Source organism: Palaemon carinicauda, chromosome 2 (genome assembly GCF_036898095.1).
Source record: "Palaemon carinicauda isolate YSFRI2023 chromosome 2, ASM3689809v2, whole genome shotgun sequence".
Classification (NCBI taxonomy): Eukaryota; Metazoa; Arthropoda; class Malacostraca; order Decapoda; family Palaemonidae; genus Palaemon; species Palaemon carinicauda.
The window spans coordinates 32,841,994-32,864,440 of NC_090726.1; the positions used below are offsets into that span (position 1 = coordinate 32,841,994).

The 22,447-nt window shown below is 43.6% G+C and overlaps 1 protein-coding gene across 5 annotated transcripts in view; it reads right to left on the reverse strand.

Annotated features, from left to right (window-relative positions):
• The window catches only part of GluRS-m (putative glutamate--tRNA ligase, mitochondrial), a 130,989-nt gene that overhangs the window by 89,401 nt on the left and 19,141 nt on the right, over positions 1-22,447 (reverse strand). For all 5 annotated transcript variants that reach the window (XM_068354502.1, XM_068354509.1, XM_068354488.1 and 2 more), the window contains exon 3: positions 15,776-16,206. In XM_068354502.1, the coding sequence (XP_068210603.1) occupies positions 15,776-16,206 (431 nt within the window). The remainder of the gene's footprint in view (positions 1-15,775; positions 16,207-22,447) is intronic.

Below are 22,447 nucleotides of genomic sequence, written 5' to 3' on the forward strand. Positions count from 1 at the left end.
CCTGTCTTCTTCGGTACTAGGAAGAGACGGTTGTAAAACCCCGGTGATTGAAGGTCCGAGACTTTGACCACCGCTCCCTTCTCTAGCAAAAGAGACACTTCTAGTTTCAGGGCTTGTCTCTTTGCTTCCTCTCGGTAATTGGGAGAGAGATCGATGGGGGAAGTCGCTAGAGGAGGTTTGTGTACAAATGGAATTTTGTACCCCTCTCTGAGCAACCTCACAGACTGTTGGTCTGCGCCTCTCTTCTCCCAGGCTCGCCAGAAGTTCTTGAGTCTGGCACCTACTGCTGTCTGAAGCTGCGGGCAGTCAGACTCTGCCACGTGAGGACTTGGCTCCTTTCCTCTTTCCTCTCTTTCCTTCGGCACGAGTACTTCCCCTGCTGGGAGCTCTGCCATGAAAGGGCGGAATAAACCTGGACGCTGGAGTGTCTATCCTTGGTCTAGCAGAAAAGGAAGTCGAAGGAGTCCCTTTGCGAGAAGAGGACGCTACCAAGTCATGGGTGTCCTTCTGCACGAGTGACAAAGCTATGTCCTTAACCAAAAGTTCAGGGAACAAAAACTTCGATAAGGGGGCAAAGAGTAGCTCAGATCGTTGACAGGGAGTAACTCCTGCCGACAGAAAAGAGCAAAGAGACTCTCGCTTCTTAAGGACTCCTGAAGTAAACGAGAACGAGGAGGAGAGCTCATTGGATCCATCGCGGATGGCTTTATCCATGCAGGACATAATGAGTAAGGAGACATCTCTATCAGCCGATGAGATTTTCCTACTCAAGGCTCCCAAACACCAGTCAAGGAAGTTGAAAACTTCAAAAGCTCTAAAAATGCCTTTAAGTAGATGGTCAAGGTCCGAGGATGACCAACTAATCTTCGAGCGTCTCATGGCTAGGCGGCGGGGAGAGTCTACAAGGCTTGAGAAGTCGCCCTGGGCAGAGGCAGGGACTCCCAAGCCGAGAACTTCTCCCGTGGCATACCAGACGCTCGATCTAGACGAGAGTTTAGATGGGGGGAAGGCAAAGGCCGTCTTCCCTAAACTCCTCTTGGTTTCCAACCAATCGCCTAAAAGCCGTAAAGCTCTCTTGGACGAGCGAGAGAGTACAAGTTTTGTAAAGGCTGGCATGTCAGCAGGTACGCCTAAAACAAACTCAGACGGCGGCGAACGAGGAGCCACAGAGACAAAGTGTTCGGGAAACAACTCTTTAAAAATGAGCATGACTTTCTTAAAGTCCATAGATGGCGGAACTGCTCTTGGTTCATCAATATCTGAAGGATGATCCTCAGGCTGAGGGTCAGCAACGTCCTCATCCGAAAGTTCCTCATCTGACAACTGATGAGAAACAAGCAAAGGGGTTGGCAATGCTTGACACGCAGCGTCCACCCGCACTGGTGCATAAGAGGCGGACCAGGATGCAGCGTCCTGTAACTGCTTGACAGTCTGGGAACTGTCAACAACAACAGGTGCGTGAGGACGCACAGCGTCCACCCGAGACTGCTTAGACCGCCTAGTCTGAGCAGTCAAAACAACTCTAGGTTGCGGAAGTTGACGCTCAGCGTCAAAACAAGTCAACTCCGATGGTTGGCGAACGTCCTGAACGTCACCAGGCGCATCGACAAGTTGCCTAACGTCCAAATGCGGCTGAAAATCCACACGAGATCGCATCGAGTGTGGTTCTACCCCAACTGCTTGACGTGACTTGGCTACACCAGCGTCAACAGGACGCACAAAAGAACGTTTGGGTGGCTGAAGGCCAGGATCTCGATGAGATAAACGGCTAGGCTCAACGGAAATCTTATCGGCATTGTAGTCTTCCATAAGGGACGCAAGCTTAGACTGCATGTCCTGCAGTATAACCCATTTTGGGTCCACGGGAATGGGTGCGGTAACCGACGGGGTTAGCGTCTGAGACGGCACAACTTTGCCTTGCTTAGGCGGCGAGCAGTCATCCGATGACTGCAACGGGTCCGAACTGTCCCAATGACTACATCCAGGACGTTGGACCTGTCCTGAAGGGACCGACTTCCGTTTAAGAGGCCTAGAAACCTTGCTCCACGGTTTCTTGCGTGAAAAGCCTTCGGAAGACGAGGAAAAAATGGGTTCTCTCGTCTTATGGTAGGGGCGATCTTGGTGAGATACGCCTGATACCATAGAGGGAACGTCTGTTCGCTGATCAAGGCCTCTCGAACCCATAAGTCGTACGACATTACTTCTCCCCTGGGCTTGGGAGCTTGCAAGAGGTCCCGGACTAGGTGAACGACAGGCACGAACAGACGAACCCTCGGTCGCAACACTGTTCACAATACTTTGCGCACTAATCACTTTCCCACTTTCCGCCGTGGCACTATGACACTTAAGTTCCTTCACGTCAGCCATGAGTTGATTACGATCAGTTGCTAACGCTTCAACTCTTTCCCCCAAGGCATGAATAGCACGTAACATGTCTTGCATAGACGGTTCCTGAGTGCTAGAAGGGGGGTTAGGAACAACCACTACAGGGGAAGGATTAGGTTCAGGGGCATGTGGAGAGGAAAAATCTACAGACCTAGATGAACTCCTCCTTACCCTATCTCTTAGTCTACGTGCATATTTATCGTATTCGAGCCAATCGAATTCCGAAAGGCCCACGCATTCCTCACACCAATCTCCCAATTGACAGGTTTTACCCCGACAATTGGAACAAACAGTATGTGGGTCGAGAGAAACCTTTGGAAGACGCCTATTACAGTCCCTAGCATTACACTTTCGAAATCTAGGTACTTGAGAAGGGTCAGCCATTTTGAATTAGTCAAAGAAAATTCCAAAAACAATCCAAGTCATCAACAAATAATCTGATTCAATAAAGAGTTCAAGAGTTTATGTTGAGGAAAAACACCTGCACTGCGAAAGCTCAAACCAAAATAAAGTACTTCACCAAATATGATGAGAAAACTCCAGGTTCTACAGCGAGTATGAATACGTCTTGTCGTCAACGTCGACAGAGAAGAATTGAAGGGTTTGTTTACATGCAAGAGTGGTATCTGGCCGACAGTTGGCGCTGGTGGGCACACCCGCAACCTTCATAGCGATCGCTCGCGAGTTTTTTGAGTGTGTTTTCTGTCGAGCCGCAGAGTTGCAGCTATTATATATTCACCGGCTAAGTTAAATATTTAAAAATGTTATTTTCATTAGTAAAATAAATTTTTGAATATACTTACCCGATAATCATGTAGCTGTCAACTCCGTTGCCCGACAGAATTCTACGGAAGGGATACGCCAGCGATCGCTATACAAGAGGGGGGTGTACTCACCAGCGCCACCTGTGGCCAGGTACTGCAGTACTTCTTGTTGACACCACCTCAATTTTTCCTCGGTCCACTGGTTCTCTATGGGGAGGAAGGGTGGGTCAATTAAATCATGATTATCGGGTAAGTATATTCAAAAATTTATTTTACTAATGAAAATAACATTTTTCAATATTAATCTTACCCGATAATCATGTAGCTGATTCACACCCAGGGAGGTGGGTGAAAACCAGTGTACATGTATATCAAGAAGCTAAGTATCCCGTATTTCATATTATCAGTTATTCAAAATAACAATGAAATTATAAGTACCTGGTAAGGAAGTCGACTTGAACCATTACTCTGCCTTTAATAAGTTTGTCTTCCTTACTGAGCGCAGCGTTCCTCTTAGGAGGCTGAACAACTCTAAGGTGCTGAAGTATCAAGGGCTGCAACCCATACTAAAGGACCTCATCACAACCTTTAACCTCGGCGCTTCTCAAGAAAGAATTGACCACCCGCCAAATCAACAAGGATGTGGAAGGCTTCTTAGCCGACCGTACAACCCATAAAAAGTATTCAAGAGAAAGGTTAAAAGGTTATGGGATTATGGGAATGTAGTGGCTGAGCCCCCGCCTACTACTGCATTCGTTGCTACGAATGGTCCCAGGGTGTAGCAGTACTCGTAAAGAGACTGGACATCTTTGAGATAGAATGATGCGAACACTGACTTGCTTCTCCAATAGGTTGCATCCATAACACTCTGCAGAGAACGGTTCTGTTTGAAGGCCACTGAAGTAGCCACAGCTCTCACTTCATGTGTCCTTACCTTCAGCAAAGCAAGGTCTTCTTCCTTCAGATGAGAATGTGCTTCCCTAATCAGAAGCCTGACTAGTAAGAAACTGAGTTCTTAGACCTTGGAAAAGAAGGCTTCTTGATAGCACACCATAAGGCTTCTGATTGTCCTCGTAAAGGTTAAGACCTTTTTAGATAGTACCTAAGAGCTCTAACTGGGCAAAGTACTCTCTCCAGTTCATTCCCCACCAAGTTGGACAGGCTTGGGATCTCGAACGACTTAGGCCAAGGACGTGAAGGAAGCTCGTTTTAGCAAAAACCGAGCTGCAAGGAACATGTAGCCATTTCAGATGTGAAAACTATGTTCCTGCTGAAGGCGTGGATCTCACTTACTCTTTTAGCTGTTGTCAAGCACACGAGGAAAAGAGTTTTTAATGTGAGGTCCTAAAAAGAGGCTGATTGGAGAGGTTCAAATCTTGATGACATAAGGAACCTTAGGACCACGTCTAGATTCCAGCCTGGAGTGGACAACCGACGTTCCTTTGAGGTCTCAAAAGACCTAGGGAGGTCCTGTAGATCTTTGTTGGTGGAAAGATCCAAGCCTCTGTGGCGGAAAACCGCTGCCAACATACTTCTGTAACCCTTGATCGTAGGAGCTGAAAGGGATCTTACGTTCCTTAGATGTAACAGGAAGTCAGCAATCTGGGTTACAGTGGTACTGGTTGAGGAAACTGCATTGGCCTTGTACCAGCTTCGGAAGACTTCCCCTTGAGACTGATAGACTCTGAGAGTGGATGTTCTCCTTGCTCTGGCAATCGCTCTGGCTGCCTCCTTCGAAAAGCCCCTAGCTCTTGAGAGTCTTTCGAAAGTCTGAAGGCAGTCAGACGAAGAGCGTGGAGGTTTGGGTGTACCTTCTTTACGTGAGGTTGACGTAGAAGGTTCACTCCTAGAGGAAGAGTCCTGGGAATGTCGACCAGCCATTGTAGTACCTCTATGAACCATTCTCTCGCAGGCCAGAGCGGAGCCAACCAACGTCAGCCGTGTCCCTTTGCGAGAGGAGAACTTCTGAAGTACCCTGTTGACAATCTTGAACGGCGGGAATGCATACAGGTCGAGATGGGACCAATCCAGCAGAAAAGCATCCACGTGAACTGCTGCTGGGTCTGGAATCGGAGAACAATACAACGGGAGTCTCTAGGTTATCGAGGTAGCGAACAGATCTATGGTTGGCTGACCCCACAGGGCCCAAAGTCTGCTGCAAACATTCTTGTGAAGGGTCCACTCTGTGGGGATGACCTGACCCTTCCGGCTGAGGCGATCTGCCATGACATTCATATCGCCCTGAATGAACCTCGTTACCAGCGTGAGCTTTCGATCTTTGACCAGATGAGGAGGTCCCTTGCGATCTAGAACAACTTCCACGAATGAGTCCCTCCCTGCTTGGAGATGTAAGCCAAGGCTGTGGTGTTGTCAGAGTCCACCTCCACCACCTTGTTAAGCTGGAGGGACTTGAAGTTTATCAAGGCCAGATGAACCGCCAACAACTCCTTGCAATTGATGTGAAGTGTCCTTTGCTCCTGATTCCATGTTCCCGAGCATTCCTGTCCGTCCAAAGTCGCACCCCAGCCCGTGTCTGATGCGTCCGAGAGGAGACGGCGGTCGGGTTTCTGAACAGCCAAAGGTAGACTTCCTTGAGAAGAAAGCTGTTCTTACACCACGCGAGAGTAGGCCTACTCTCTTCGGAAACAGGAACTGAGACCGTCTCTAGCGTCATGTCCTTTATCCAGTGAGCAGCTAGATGATACTGAAGGGGGCGGAGGTGGAGTCTCCCTAACACGATGAACAGGGCCAGCGATGAAAGTGTCCCTGTTAGACTCATCCACTACCTGACTGAGCATCGGTTCCTTCTCAGCATGCTCTGGATGCATTCTAGGGCTTGGAAGATCCTTGGGGCCGACGGAAAAGCCCGAAAAGCTCGACTCTGAAGATCCATACCCAGGTAGACAATGGTCTGGGATGGGACGAGCTGGGACTCCTCAAAATTGACCAGGAGGCCCAGTTCCTTGGTCAGATCCATAGTCCATCTGAGAATCTCCAGACAGCGACGACTTGTGGGAGCTCTTAAAAGCCAGTCGTCTGACGGAGCCGGACACAAGACCATGGTACTGCTGCACAGTCTGTGAACTGTCAACCATGGGGAAGCGAGGAAGTACAGTGACAACCCGAAGCTGTCTAAACTGTCTGGGTTGTACAGACAACTCCTTATCGGGTTGCTGAGGTTGCCGCACTGCGTCACAACAAGTCACTTCTGCTGGTTGTTGAACGTCTTCCCAGTGACACACTGACTCCGTAAACAAAAAATCCTCTAACAAGGACTAAGCTTGGACTGCATGTCTTGCAACACAGCTCAAGGTCTATGGGAGCAGGTGTGGTAACAGACGGGGTTAGCGACTGAAGTGGAACCATTACCTTCCCTGGAAGCATGTTATGCTTAAATAAAAGTCCATAGGAGGCTACGCAGCTAAAGGCTCCTCACCAAATGACAGAGTCCTCAAGGGAATATCAGAAGGAGGGAGAATAGCACTTTCTCATCTACAGGAACCATATCCGAGAAAAGCTAAGTTCTCTCAGTGAGGGTTTCACTGGTGCAAAAGCAGCAGACTAGAAGGCAACGTTATGAAACTGCTTGACAGTCTAGTGAGTTGGAAACAACCAAAGATGTGTGACTGAGAAGTATGCGGTAAGGTATGCAGAGCATGCTGTATGCAGAGCATGCTGTATGTAGAGCATGCTGTAAGGTAAGCAGAGCATGTTGCATGGCGTGTGGCTTATGCTGCATGGGATGAGGCTCATGCTGCATGGGATGAGGCTCATGCTGCTTAAAAAAAAAAAAAAAAAAAATCTGAACCTGACACTAATCTAGCTGTCCGAGGATTTACCTGGTGAGACATCAGTCTCTTTACCAGAGAGTTTTACCAGATTTCCCCGGGCCACCACGTGACACAATTGGTAGTAATTCATTCAAATTACCTCTAATGAGACAATATGGATAAATATCAACACAACATCGTGTTCAAATAGAAATAAATTTCTACCTCATACTTGGGATCGAACACTAGCCCCTTCTAATGAAATTAGAATGTAAATTTATTATAAAAAAAAAAAAAAAAAAAAAAAAAAAAAAAAAAAAAAAAGAATACAAGTGAGTATTATTGATTGTTCCATTTAATGTAAGTTGTAAGCTGATGGGATAAGCTCTTGGCTTTCATATAGCCCACGGCTCAAAAACTGAGATAAATAGCTGCTAGCGGAAAGTCAACCCTTTAAGAAGTGATAAACCTGTCTCTTGAAGACAAAAAGGTTGTAGGAATCAGTGTTATTGTATTATATACAAATAAAAAATTATCTAGGGAAATTTTGATGAAAATGGGGTAATTTCGTGGACGAATCTAAGGTAATTTGTCCAACTTCACCTGGCAGCACTGTCAAGAGTTGCGCTTGCCTCAAGGGTTGAGGTGGTTGCGCAGTAAGAGATTTCTGTCTCCCGAGTTGAGGTTCTTGAGGTGTGAGCTGCGAGAGTTGAGGTGGCGGCTGCGCAGAACGCGGTTCCTGTCTCACGAGTTGAGGTTCTTGAGGTGCTTGCCTCGAGAGTTGAGGTAGCAGCTGCGAGAGCTGAGGTGGCTGCCTCAAGGATGGTAGAGGTTGTCGTACCTCAAGAGGTTGCTGCCTGGAGGATGGTCTTACTGCAAGAAACTCTTGTCTCAAGGGAAGAGGAGGTTGTAAGGCATAAGACTCCTGTCCCCATTGTTGAGGAGGTTGCTGCACAACGCTGGTAACTGGCAACTCCCAACGCGGCAGCTCACGCATGGAGGTAGCTTGAGGAACCTCAACCTCATACGTCTGGCAGATTGTACTGCGCAGAGGAGGAGGAGCGTTCGCAGGAGGAGGTGTATTAACCTTCTCTGCCTGAAACTCCTGCATCAACACCGCAAGCTGAGACTGCATTGTCTGCAGCATAGACCACTAGAGTTTAAGAAAGACAACAACAAACGGAGCTACTGTCCGTTGAGACTGAGGGTCTAAAACAGCTGGTGCGGCAACAGACGGAGCTACTGCCTGTTGCGATACCACCTTGCCTCTCTGGGAGGTGTGCAGTTGTCGTACTGCAGCAAGTCCGAACTGACCCAGGGCTAATGGCTACACCTAGGAGTTGGACTTGTGCGGAAGGGACCGACTTGCACTTAAAAGCTGCAAGATTTGGTCCATGGTTTCTGCGAGAAACCTCTTCCGAAGACGAGGAATAAAAGGGCTCTCTCGTCTTTGTGTGGGTGGGGTGATCACGTCGGCAACGTGTGTAGATACACCCGAAACCACGGAGGGAAAACGTCTGTTCGTCGATCAAGGCCTGCTGAACCCATAAGTCCTTCGACATTACTTCTCCCCTGGGCTTGGGAGCTTGTAAGAGGTCCCAGACTAGGCGAACAACTGGCACGAACAGACGAACCCTCGAACGCAACACTGTAACACTATGCGCTTATCACTTATCACTTTTGATTTTCTGTTTGCACTTATTTCACTGAACTCGAAACTTTAAGTGATTGTACCTGAAACACGCAATTCTATCCTTCCTTAAAAGTTAGTAATTGCGAAAACAGAATTACAATGTAACAGAAAAATCTAATGAAAGATAAATAATTCAGTGGCTGGAAAGAGACTAAACACTAGATCAAATAAACTACGTTTAAAATCTCTCACCGCATAAAGCTTGAGAACAAGAATAAAACTCTATAAACGTTTACCTTCTTCCCCTAAAGAGACTAGGGAGAAGAGCAAAAACGATAACAACGTTACTCGCTTGAACGAAACGTTTATCCTCCTCTCTCTCCCTCCGTCTCTATCTCTCTCTCTCTCTTGACTTAGAACCTGAGAGAAGAGCCCAATCATATATATCGTTAAAACATATTATTGTTAAAGGAAAAAAACTGAAAGATTTCCCAAATAAAAAGTTCCTTTATTAGAATTAAAACCATTAAGCTAAGAAAGAATGAACAAAACGCTAGAAACAGTTTACTCTTACTGCAACGTGACACCGTGAAAATTCTCTCTCTATCGTAACGATAGAGCGCAAGTTGAACGTTCTGAACGTCAACAACTGCAGAGACAAAACAAAACGTTAGTTCAACTTTGAAAACAGTACGAGACTATCAAAGAAATTCTTTCAAAAACATTAAAATAGCATAATATGTTAACAGGTAAAACCGAAATGACGGGCTCAATGTTAATTAACTTCGGTACCAAGAAAAGACCGCCTACTATTAGGAAAGGTCGAATATAAACAAATATAAAAATTAATTTTAATAAGTTTATAATAAAAGGAAGTTAATCGAAGAGGCCTATAAAAGGCGGAGAAATATAAAATAAATCTATAACTTTGTTAAGCAAAATTAAGAAAGAGAGTCTATACTCTCTTAGACACCAACACTTCCGTCTAAGGGAAGGGTCGGCCATTTAAAAGTGAAAGAGAGTTCATACTCTCTTCGTCACCATAATTAATCAAATTAATTCCAAAAACTAGCTAAGCTAATGATAAAACTTCCTGAATAGCGAAAGCTAAATTCTAGAGCAAAAACATCACCAAATCGTGAGCAAAAACTCCAGAATCAACAGCGTATCCATGTAGGTCTAGCCGGAGGCCCGACAGAGGAAAAATTGAGGTGGTGTCAACAAGAAGTACTGCAGTACCTGGCCACAGGTGGCGCTGGTGAGTACACCCCCCTCTTGTATAGCGATCGCTGGCGTATCCCTTCCGTAGAATTCTGTCGGGCAACGGAGTTGACAGCTACATGATTATCGGGTAAGATTAATATTGAAAATTGTATTTTTCCTAACAGTACAAACTTGAGTCCTTTAATACAAATATGTTATTAGCGTATCTGGAACTCAGCTCTTAAAATTTTAACAAGGAGTCGGTAGTTACTGCTGGGTGACAGGGAAGTCCCAACCACCCAACAGCCCACTAAGCTCCCTCTTTGACCTTAAACTTAGGACTAGTGGGGTGGTTGAAGGGGGAAGTGTAACTTATAGGAAAAATACAAAAGCTGTAACCATAATGAAATACAGCCAAATACATTTGAATCACTCATTATCACCTAACCTAACTGTAAATGAAGTACCTATTAGAACATAATGCAATAATAATTGAAAATAATGCAATATGTACAGTACTGTACATATACAAAATATACAGTACCGTATGAACTGTACCTTATTAATATTACCCCTACTGTAGAGAAGTACACTTTCTATCATGCATAACCAAACTGTGGTTTTAACCTTAGCAACTGTATTTTATTGTTCAGTAATACTGTACAATTAATATTCATTGGTGAGACGTCAATAAATAACCTACCTTTGTTGTTTATACTAAAACTTTTAAGCCATTTTATCATAATACAATCAAAATTCATTGATATTAATATAAAAGTATACATACTTTGTAGAATGAATAAACTTTAATTGTTCAGTAAATAGTTTTTTAACTGTTATCTATTTACCAAAAATGAAAGAAAAATACAGTACTGTATACTGTATCGCTAATGTTTTGATATGCAAAGTAGCGTTGTGCGTACATTCATACATTACAGTTCTGTAACTGTGTTTTTTTTAATATAAAAATGTAATTAGCGATATAAAATTAATTGTCAATAAATAATCATGACATTAAAAGGAAAAAATATGTTACAATCTGTTATTTATTTAATGAAATGAAAGAAAAATATATCGCTAATATGTTTGGCATGCGTAATAGCATTGTGCGTATGTTTATAGTATTTTTTAATTTAAAATTGTACTTCTTGATATAAAATTAATTGCAAATAAATAATCATGACATTAATAGGAAAAAATGTTACAATCTGTTGTTTATTACTAAAATAAAATAAAAATATATCGCTAATGTTTAGATATACGAAGTAGCATTGTGTATTCGTACATACTGTGCGTACACAATATACAGTACTGTTCATTTTTTTTTAACTTAAAAATGTACTTGATATAAAAAAGGAGAGCAGGATATTACTAGCATTAAGGTAGAGTGATAACCAATGGGAGAACAGGACGATGGAGGCGAGTTTACAGTTTTGCGGCGCGTGAATTTTAAAATTATTTTTAGACGCATGGGCAAATCTCATTTCATATCATAAGGGGTTTTTCGTAATATGAGGCAAAAAAATCTTTGTATCTCTTTTCGAATCCTGAATTTTTCGTATACAGAAATTTTCGTATCAAGAGGTATTACTGTATTCAGGTGAGCGCCACACCCATCCCCAATACATCTGTGGACAGCAGATTCCCAATAGGTGAGGAGCTCCTGCAATGAGGATCGTTATACAGTTACCAGTGTATATCATCCAGAATTCCTGCTCCAACAAAACTAGAAGGTAAAGAGGAGCACTAGTTGCTCACTAGTGACATTTCAGGAACATCTCGAGTGATCACTGTTGAGCAGCAATTGGAGAACTAGACTTTTCAATGATAGAAGTCTCACAAATGAATGCAGAGACCTTAGTAATCATAGAATAAGTTTTGAAGATTGATTGATTGTCTGATTGAAAGTTTTCTGGCATCCTGATATCTAAGGTCATTGACACCAATAAGTTTTGAAGATCTTTGCCTTCATAGTTAACTGACTAAAGTTGGGTACCATAGGGTTGATGACTCTCTCGACACTCTTCAAAGAATTCTTCTTCTCCCTAAAACACTCGGTAATCAACGTGCAAACAGAACAGTGCGATCCCCTTTAGAGGAAGAAAGGATGAAACGAGCATTGGATGGTCTCCTTGATGATTGAACTGTTTTTGGGTCTCATGCTCCCCAAGGCTAAGGGGTAATTAGTGCCTTACCAATTGAAGAGCAACCAGAAGAGTGTGGTATCCCACGGCATGTAGCAACATCATGCGAGTGCCTCGCCTTAGTTGAAGAGGACATGTGACGACAACCATGCCAGCCCGTTGTAGCATCCCTGTACTTGTATGAGTGCTGAGATTAGACATGAGAACTCACCTGTTTCAATCACAATCACATGAAGAAATTGGAAGATCTTGGCATCTGGTGAACTCTCAGTGTGTGGGAAGATCTCATGTCCTGGACCAGTCTCAGAACATCGCAATATCTAGAGCATTGAAAGATTCTGGCCTTTTAGAGGATCTCTTGGCTGGGATTGCTTATAAGGAACTGATAACAGGAGACAGATATATTAAATCCCCAGTGAATTGAAAGTAACAATCACTCTGAACAAGTGTAAGTTCCGATCATATAGTTCCCGATAGCATGGCTCACAATTGCATGGTTCTCGATTGTAGTTTTCAGTTACAGTACATGATTCTTGATTCTGTTACACGGCCAATCCCATGGGAAACAACAATCGTTTAGAACAAGTGTGAGGAATCCTGTCTTGAGAAGACAACACAATCAGAATATTCCTGTGAAGACAAAACCTGAACGGAAGACAATGAGGAAACTGTGTCGCTTGTGAAGGGAAGAATTCATAGCTTGTCCAAGCGATGAAAGCAATCATAGGTTATTCTTTCATAAGTATCTTGGACTGAAAAAGCTAGAACAAAGCAGTTGACTGAAGTTCTGTAACCCAAAGTCACTGAGGAACAAGAGCAAAAAATCCAATCGCAAAATATCCGAACAGTACAAATGAGACCTATCTCTCAGTGACTGGTAACACCAAGACTACTCAGGTTATAACGGTGCATATTAGACTTGTGTTGATATAGAAGACTGGAATCATGAAGATTATGTGCGTAGTGAACTTATAGTGGGATCAGTTAGCTGGGATTTGATGGCCTTTCATCGTTAATATGTTTATGCTGCCTGCTGATCATATGGTTGACCCAGCTCTATACTGTATGCTCGGTTGTTGTCTTTGGAATTGTCCAAAGAGGGAAAGGAACAAGGGAAGCACCTATCATCCAGCAGAAGGGCACACGTCATCAGTCACATAAGAGACCAAACAGTGATAGCAGGCATATGAACATCTGCACCACATACTGAAATGTATTCTCTGGGAATAGTCTCTCATAGTGTATACTGCATGTTTTTGTTGCTACTGTACTGGTGATTCTCTTGACATTCTTTGAAGCATTGATATCACTAAAGAGTCATAGGAATATTGATAGGAGAGAGACGTGGGTAGATGCCAACATCCTGACTAGTACTGTACTACATTCCTGATACTGAACTCATGGGCATTCTGATGGAGATCTTTTATCTGCCTTACTATAGGAGCGTACACATGAGCTTAGAAGAGAACTCGTAGATCTTCAAAGGGGGGTGATCCTACAGAGCATACTAGTGGCCAGGCAAACAGGTGAGGGTGAAGACTTACAGGTGCACATATGAACAGGTAATGGCACGCTCCTATGCATGCATACACTAGTAGTCATCTCTTCGTTCTCGGTGAAGGAAGTCAAAGGGGTCCTGAAGCAGACATGTCTCTTCCATGGGGAAAGAAACAGATGAATTCATGTGAATGCTACTCCTATCAATTGGTCTTTAGGAATTCTCCATCCATAAAGAGGAAAAGAAGTGTGGAGCCCTTCCATCCTGAAAGGCAGTGTGAAAAGACTAAGATGAGGCAGAAATGGAGAATGAATCTAAAAATTCTCCTTCTAGGGCAATCTAAAAAGACGGGGACGGCATTCAAGTGAGAAAAGAGATCTCAGGAAGTCTATGAAGACACAGCGCTGCCAGGAAAAACTTCTTCATTGCCTTTCTGGACACAAGAAGGCACTGATGAGAAAAAGGGCAGCACCCTTCCCATTCAATTCGAGAGCAGCAGAAACTCCTTTAATGGTGTACAACAATGTACAAGGAAAACCAAATTACTCAGAATTACAATGACATCGTCGTCACCAGTTCACACTCATGAGGAAACAAACAACAGCAAGAATACCGTCAAACAGGAACAAAAAAGTGTATACAGTACAGTTTTGTAAGGTTACACAATCAAGTCAGTAAGCTACAGTTATTGGGAAAGCTGCAAATCTTTCTTCTTCCTCGTTAACATTGAACTGCCATCAATTATACAAGAGAAAAACAGCATTAAAACAGCCAGTTAATGGCACCAGTGGTATGTCTGTACTGTACGGTAGCTTAAAACAAAGTGGAGCTCAGTGGCCTGTCAAGTTGGCGGGGCTTCCCGTCATGCTGAAAACATGCTCCTATCAAAGGCCATGGGTTTATATTCATGTGGGAACAAATAATATATTCATGTATACACATAGTCTATGATAGAGTAATGGACTAATACGCAGCAATTCAAAATCATATTTGTTACATTGTAAACCCATTATTTTTAACATACTCTATTCAAACAGTATCGTATTGTATATATCATTATATAGTGTTAAGAAAACACAGAAAAATTTATTATGAGAAGAGTGGAGTTAATCAAATATTACTATACTTTATCAGTAACTATTCCTACAATTAACAAATATACAGAAGATACTAATACTGTACACACATGAAATAAATGCAATGAAGTACAGGAATAAGGATCTGTCACCTTCTCACATAATCAAAAGACAATTATCATCCTTTACATAAATAGGTGGTGAAAACGGAATAAAAACTAATCGGTGACAATAGTATAGAAAATAAGGTGAAAAAATGTGCATACAGTCATCCATCATTAAAATTTTTTACCGTCTTGTATCCATCGCTCTCTCTCTCTTCCTATACTTATTTTTCTTCTTTCAATACCTATTTATATAAGTGATATCAACTGTGTTATGATTCCGTGATGAGGGATAGATGGAGATGGTTTGGGCATGCTCTTCGCACTCCCCAAGAGAGATTAGTTCACCAAACTTTTAAATGGGCTCCACAAGGCACTAGAAGAATTGGAAGACCCAGGCCTACATGGCTTAGGATTATAAAGCACGAAGTAGGAGATGATGAATGGAGAAGTATTGAATCAAAATTTCAAGACAGAGACGACTGGCGAAATCTAACTGAGGCCCTTAGCGTCAATAGGCGTAGGAGGAGATGATGATGATGATGATGATTCCATGAGGAGGTGAAGGTAAGCTCCATGAAGATCTTAAGTCACTGACAGGTGGTAAGTCCTATCCCTCACTTTTTTGTTGTTGTTTTCTACTTTATCACTTGCTCTTTGTGGCTTCTGCATATTTGTTAATTGTAGGAATAAATCTTACACATACAGTAATATGTAATTGTACTGTATTTTTCTCATAATGAATTCTACTGTACACTTAAACAATATGTCTAGTAATTGCATCTAATTAAGTCACCTTAGTAGATGTAGGCCAGCTCAAACATTTTCTATACATACAAGAGAGGTTAAAGAATAACAAAATAAGCCATAACATACTCCAAATAGAAGAATAGGAAAGGGTGTGCAAATGTTAATCACAAGACAGCCCATATTGTACTCTGCAAGTGCTAGATAAACTGTACAATACTTTCACTCTGACTGAAAGAGAAAGAATATATCAAGCTAGGCTACACTAGTCAAATAAGCACTTGCAACACATGATACCCACTAATAAGGCAGAGCTCCAAGTTATTATCTTAGGTTTATGCATTCATAAAAAAGGACAAACTTGTTATAAATATTGTTTATGACTGCATAGACAATAGGGTCCTAAGCCTGTGCCTGCAAGCTTACAAAATTAAAAGTTCATTAAACTTACTTTTAGTCTGATACAATATGGAAGACCTTGTCTCTCAAAATTTTCAATCTTGGATGCTGAAAGATTTTGACATCTATTATCATACCTCACAGTTTCACCTCTTCGTTGAAGATCTCTACGTAATAAATTCAACCGAGTCTCGGAGCAAAAACACTTATAAGCAGCTCTATTATGCAAGAGCTTTTTTATATAATCACTGTAAATTTCCTTTCTCTGTGATTGAGCATATGGTCCATATGACCCTCCAATAAGAGGAGATTCATCTGGCACAATTTTAGCCCAGTTTAAAACTGTCTCAAGTTTCTCAGCAGCTTCTGGAACGAGTCTTGTTTGATCAGTATCTTCAATTCGTAAGATAAACTTGCCTTTTCTGGATTTAGCAAATAAGTAGTTATACAATGCTGTTCTCAAACCTCCCAAGTGAAGAAAACCTGGAGAAAAGGGGATGGAGCTCAGTACTAATGAATATTTCATGATGGGAAATAAGCTGAAATATCTTTAAAAAATTCAAATGCATTATGAAATCAGTAATACACATTGGATCATATGATTTCCATGATGATTACTCTAATAAGTTAATCAATGGTTTATTTTATTATCATTATTATTTGCTAAGCTAAAACCCTAGTTGGAAAAGCAGGATGCTATAAGCCCATGGGCTCCAATAGGGGAAATAGCCCTGTGAGGAAAGGAAACAAGGAAAAATGAAATATTTTAAGAACAGTAACATAGAAATGTTATTTTCATTAGTAAAATAAATTTTTGAATATACTTACCCGATAATCATGTAGCTGTCAACTCCGTTGCCCGACAGAATTCTACGGAAGGGATACGCCAGCGATCGCTATACAAGAGGGGGGTGTACTCACCAGCGCCACCTGTGGCCAGGTACTGCAGTACTTCTTGTTGACACCACCTCAATTTTTCCTCGGTCCACTGGTTCTCTATGGGGAGGAAGGGTGGGTCAATTAAATCATGATTATCGGGTAAGTATATTCAAAAATGTATTTTACTAATGAAAATAACATTTTTCAATATTAATCTTACCCGATAATCATGTAGCTGATTCACACCCAGGGAGGTGGGTGAAAACCAGTGTACATGTATATCAAGAAGCTAAGTATCCCGTATTTCATATTATCAGTTATTCAAAATAACAATGAAATTATAAGTACCTGGTAAGGAAGTCGACTTGAACCATTACTCTGCCTTTAATAAGTTCGTCTTCCTTACTGAGCGCAGCGTTCCTCTTAGGAGGCTGAACAACTCTAAGGTGCTGAAGTATCAAGGGCTGCAACCCATACTAAAGGACCTCATCACAACCTTTAACCTCGGCGCTTCTCAAGAAAGAATTGACCACCCGCCAAATCAACAAGGATGTGGAAGGCTTCTTAGCCGACCGTACAACCCATAAAAAGTATTCAAGAGAAAGGTTAAAAGGTTATGGGATTATGGGAATGTAGTGGCTGAGCCCCCGCCTACTACTGCATTCGTTGCTACGAATGGTCCCAGGGTGTAGCAGTACTCGTAAAGAGACTGGACATCTTTGAGATAGAATGATGCGAACACTGACTTGCTTCTCCAATAGGTTGCATCCATAACACTCTGCAGAGAACGGTTCTGTTTGAAGGCCACTGAAGTAGCCACAGCTCTCACTTCATGTGTCCTTACCTTCAGCAAAGCAAGGTCTTCTTCCTTCAGATGAGAATGTGCTTCCCTAATCAGAAGCCTGACTAGTAAGAAACTGAGTTCTTAGACCTTGGAAAAGAAGGCTTCTTGATAGCACACCATAAGGCTTCTGATTGTCCTCGTAAAGGTTAAGACCTTTTTAGATAGTACCTAAGAGCTCTAACTGGACAAAGTACTCTCTCCAGTTCATTCCCCACCAAGTTGGACAGGCTTGGGATCTCGAACGACTTAGGCCAAGGACGTGAAGGAAGCTCGTTTTAGCAAAAACCGAGCTGCAAGGAACATGTAGCCGTTTCAGATGTGAAAACTATGTTCCTGCTGAAGGCGTGGATCTCACTTACTCTTTTAGCTGTTGTCAAGCACACGAGGAAAAGAGTTTTTAATGTGAGGTCCTAAAAAGAGGCTGATTGGAGAGGTTCAAATCTTGATGACATAAGGAACCTTAGGACCACGTCTAGATTCCAGCCTGGAGTGGACAACCGACGTTCCTTTGAGGTCTCAAAAGACCTAGGGAGGTCCTGTAGATCTTTGTTGGTGGAAAGATCCAAGCCTCTGTGGTGGAAAACCGCTGCCAACATACTTCTGTAACCCTTGATCGTAGGAGCTGAAAGGGATCTTACGTTCCTTAGATGTAACAGGAAGTCAGCAATCTGGGTTACAGTGGTACTGGTTGAGGAAACTGCATTGGCCTTGTACCAGCTTCGGAAGACTTCCCCTTGAGACTGATAGACTCTGAGAGTGGATGTTCTCCTTGCTCTGGCAATCGCTCTGGCTGCCTCCTTCGAAAAGCCCCTAGCTCTTGAGAGTCTTTCGAAAGTCTGAAGGCAGTCAGACGAAGAGCGTGGAGGTTTGGGTGTACCTTCTTTACGTGAGGTTGACGTAGAAGGTTCACTCCTAGAGGAAGAGTCCTGGGAATGTCGACCAGCCATTGTAGTACCTCTATGAACCATTCTCTCGCAGGCCAGAGCGGAGCCAACCAACGTCAGCCGTGTCCCTTTGCGAGAGGAGAACTTCTGAAGTACCCTGTTGACAATCTTGAACGGCGGAATGCATACAGGTCGAGATGGGACCAATCCAGCAGAAAAGCATCCACGTGAACTGCTGCTGGGTCTGGAATCGGAGAACAATACAACGGGAGTCTCTAGGTTATCGAGGTAGCGAACAGATCTATGGTTGGCTGACCCCACAGGGCCCAAAGTCTGCTGCAAACATTCTTGTGAAGGGTCCACTCTGTGGGGATGACCTGACCCTTCCGGCTGAGGCGATCTGCCATGACATTCATATCGCCCTGAATGAACCTCGTTACCAGCGTGAGCTTTCGATCTTTGACCAGATGAGGAGGTCCCTTGCGATCTAGAACAACTTCCACGAATGAGTCCCTCCCTGCTTGGAGATGTAAGCCAAGGCTGTGGTGTTGTCAGAGTCCACCTCCACCACCTTGTTAAGCTGGAGGGACTTGAAGTTTATCAAGGCCAGATGAACCGCCAACAACTCCTTGCAATTGATGTGAAGTGTCCTTTGCTCCTGATTCCATGTTCCCGAGCATTCCTGTCCGTCCAAAGTCGCACCCCAGCCCGTGTCTGATACGTCCGAGAGGAGACGGCGGTCGGGTTTCTGAACAGCCAAAGGTAGACTTCCTTGAGAAGAAAGCTGTTCTTACACCACGCGAGAGTAGGCCTCCTCTCTTCGGAAACAGGAACTGAGACCGTCTCTAGCGTCATGTCCTTTATCCAGTGAGCAGCTAGATAATACTGAAGGGGGCGGAGGTGGAGTCTCCCTAACACGATGAACAGGGCCAGCGATGAAAGTGTCCCTGTTAGACTCATCCACTACCTGACTGAGCATCGGTTCCTTCTCAGCATGCTCTGGATGCATTCTAGGGCTTGGAAGATCCTTGGGGCCGACGGAAAAGCCCGAAAAGCTCGACTCTGAAGATCCATACCCAGGTAGACAATGGTCTGGGATGGGACGAGCTGGGACTCCTCAAAATTGACCAGGAGGCCCAGTTCCTTGGTCAGATCCATAGTCCATCTGAGAATCTCCAGACAGCGACGACTTGTGGGAGCTCTTAAAAGCCAGTCGTCTGACGGAGCCGGACACAAGACCATGGTACTGCTGCACAGTCTGTGAACTGTCAACCATGGGGAAGCGAGGAAGTACAGTGACAACCCGAAGCTGTCTAGACTGTCTGGGTCGTACAGACAACTCCTTATCGGGTTGCTGAGGTTGCCGCACTGCGTCACAACAAGTCACTTCTGCTGGTTGTTGAACGTCTTCCCAGTGACACACTGACTCCGTAAACAAAAAATCCTCTAACAAGGACTAAGCTTGGACTGCATGTCTTGCAACACAGCTCAAGGTCTATGGGAGCAGGTGTGGTAACAGACGGGGTTAGCGACTGAAGTGGAACCATTACCTTCCCTGGAAGCATGTTATGCTTAAATAAAAGTCCATAGGAGGCTACGCAGCTAAAGGCTCCTCTCCAAATGACAGAGTCCTCAAGGGAATATCAGAAGGAGGGAGAATAGCACTTTCTCATCTACAGGAACCATATCCGAGAAAAGCTAAGTTCTCTCAGTGAGGGTTTCACTGGTGCAAAAGCAGCAGACTAGAAGGCAACGTTATGAAACTGCTTGACAGTCTAGTGAGTTGGAAACAACCAAAGATGTGTGACTGAGAAGTATGCGGTAAGGTATGCAGAGCATGCTGTATGCAGAGCATGCTGTATGTAGAGCATGCTGTAAGGTAAGCAGAGCATGTTGCATGGCGTGTGGCTTATGCTGCATGGGATGAGGCTCATGCTGCATGGGATGAGGCTCATGCTGCTTAAAAGAAATCTGAACCTGACACTAATCTAGCTGTCCGAGGATTTACCTGGTGAGACATCAGTCTCTTTACCAGAGAGTTTTACCAGATTTCCCCGGGCCACCACGTGACACAATTGGTAGTAATTCATTCAAATTACCTCTAATGAGACAATATGGATAAATATCAACACAACATCGTGTTCAAAATAGAAATAAATTTCTACCTCATACTTGGGATCGAACACTAGCCCCTTCTAATGAAATTAGAATGTAAATTTATTAATAAAACATTAAAAAAAAAAGAATACAAGTGAGTATTATTGATTGTTCCATTTAATGTTTTTTTTTTTTTTTTTTTTTAAGTTGTAAGCTGATGGGATAAGCTCTTGGCTTTCATATAGCCCACGGCTCAAAAACTGAGATAGATAGCTGCTAGCGGAAAGTCAACCCTTTAAGAAGTGATAAACCTGTCTCTTGAAGACAAAAAGGTTGTAGGAATCAGTGTTATTGTATTATATACAAATAAAAAATTATCTAGGGAAATTTTGATGAAAATGGGGTAATTTCGTGGACGAATCTAAGGTAATTTGTCCAACTTGACCTGGCAGCACTGTCAAGAGTTGCGCTTGCCTCAAGGGTTGAGGTGGTTGCGCAGTAAGAGATTTCTGTCTCCCGAGTTGAGGTTCTTGAGGTGTGAGCTGCGAGAGTTGAGGTGGCGGCTGCGCAGAACGCGGTTCCTGTCTCACGAGTTGAGGTTCTTGAGGTGCTTGCCTCGAGAGTTGAGGTAGCAGCTGCGAGAGCTGAGGTGGCTGCCTCAAGGATGGTAGAGGTTGTCGTACCTCAAGAGGTTGCTGCCTGGAGGATGGTCTTACTGCAAGAAACTCTTGTCTCAAGGGAAGAGGAGGTTGTAAGGCATAAGACTCCTGTCCCCATTGTTGAGGAGGTTGCTGCACAACGCTGGTAACTGGCAACTCCCAACGCGGCAGCTCACGCATGGAGGTAGCTTGAGGAACCTCAACCTCATACGTCTGGCAGATTGTACTGCGCAGAGGAGGAGGAGCGTTCGCAGGAGGAGGTGTATTAACCTTCTCTGCCTGAAACTCCTGCATCAACACCGCAAGCTGAGACTGCATTGTCTGCAGCATAGACCACTAGAGTTTAAGAAAGACAACAACAAACGGAGCTACTGTCCGTTGAGACTGAGGGTCTAAAACAGCTGGTGCGGCAACAGACGGAGCTACTGCCTGTTGCGATACCACCTTGCCTCTCTGGGAGGTGTGCAGTTGTCGTACTGCAGCAAGTCCGAACTGACCCAGGGCTAATGGCTACACCTAGGAGTTGGACTTGTGCGGAAGGGACCGACTTGCACTTAAAAGCTGCAAGATTTGGTCCATGGTTTCTGCGAGAAACCTCTTCCGAAGACGAGGAATAAAAGGGCTCTCTCGTCTTTGTGTGGGTGGGGTGATCACGTCGGCAACGTGTGTAGATACACCCGAAACCACGGAGGGAAAACGTCTGTTCGTCGATCAAGGCCTGCTGAACCCATAAGTCCTTCGACATTACTTCTCCCCTGGGCTTGGGAGCTTGTAAGAGGTCCCAGACTAGGCGAACAACTGGCACGAACAGACGAACCCTCGAACGCAACACTGAAACACTTTGCGCTTATCACTTATCACTTTTGATTTTCTGTTTGCACTTATTTCACTGAACTCGAAACTTTAAGTGGTTTGTACCTGAAACCCGCAATTCTATCCTTCCTTAAAAGTTAGTAATTGCGAAAACAGAATTACAATGTAACAGAAAAATCTAATGAAAGATAAATAATTCAGTGGCTGGAAAGAGACTAAACACTAGATCAAATAAACTACGTTTAAAATCTCTCACCGCATAAAGCTTGAGAACAAGAATAAAACTCTATAAACGTTTACCTTCTTCCCCTAAAGAGACTAGGGAGAAGAGCAAAAACGATAACAACGTTACTCGCTTGAACGAAACGTTTATCCTCCTCTCTCTCCCTCCGTCTCTATCTCTCTCTCTCTCTTGACTTAGAACCTGAGAGAAGAGCCCAATCATATATATCGTTAAAACATATTATTGTTAAAGGAAAAAAACTGAAAGATTTCCCAAATAAAAAGTTCCTTTATTAGAATTAAAACCATTAAGCTAAGAAAGAATG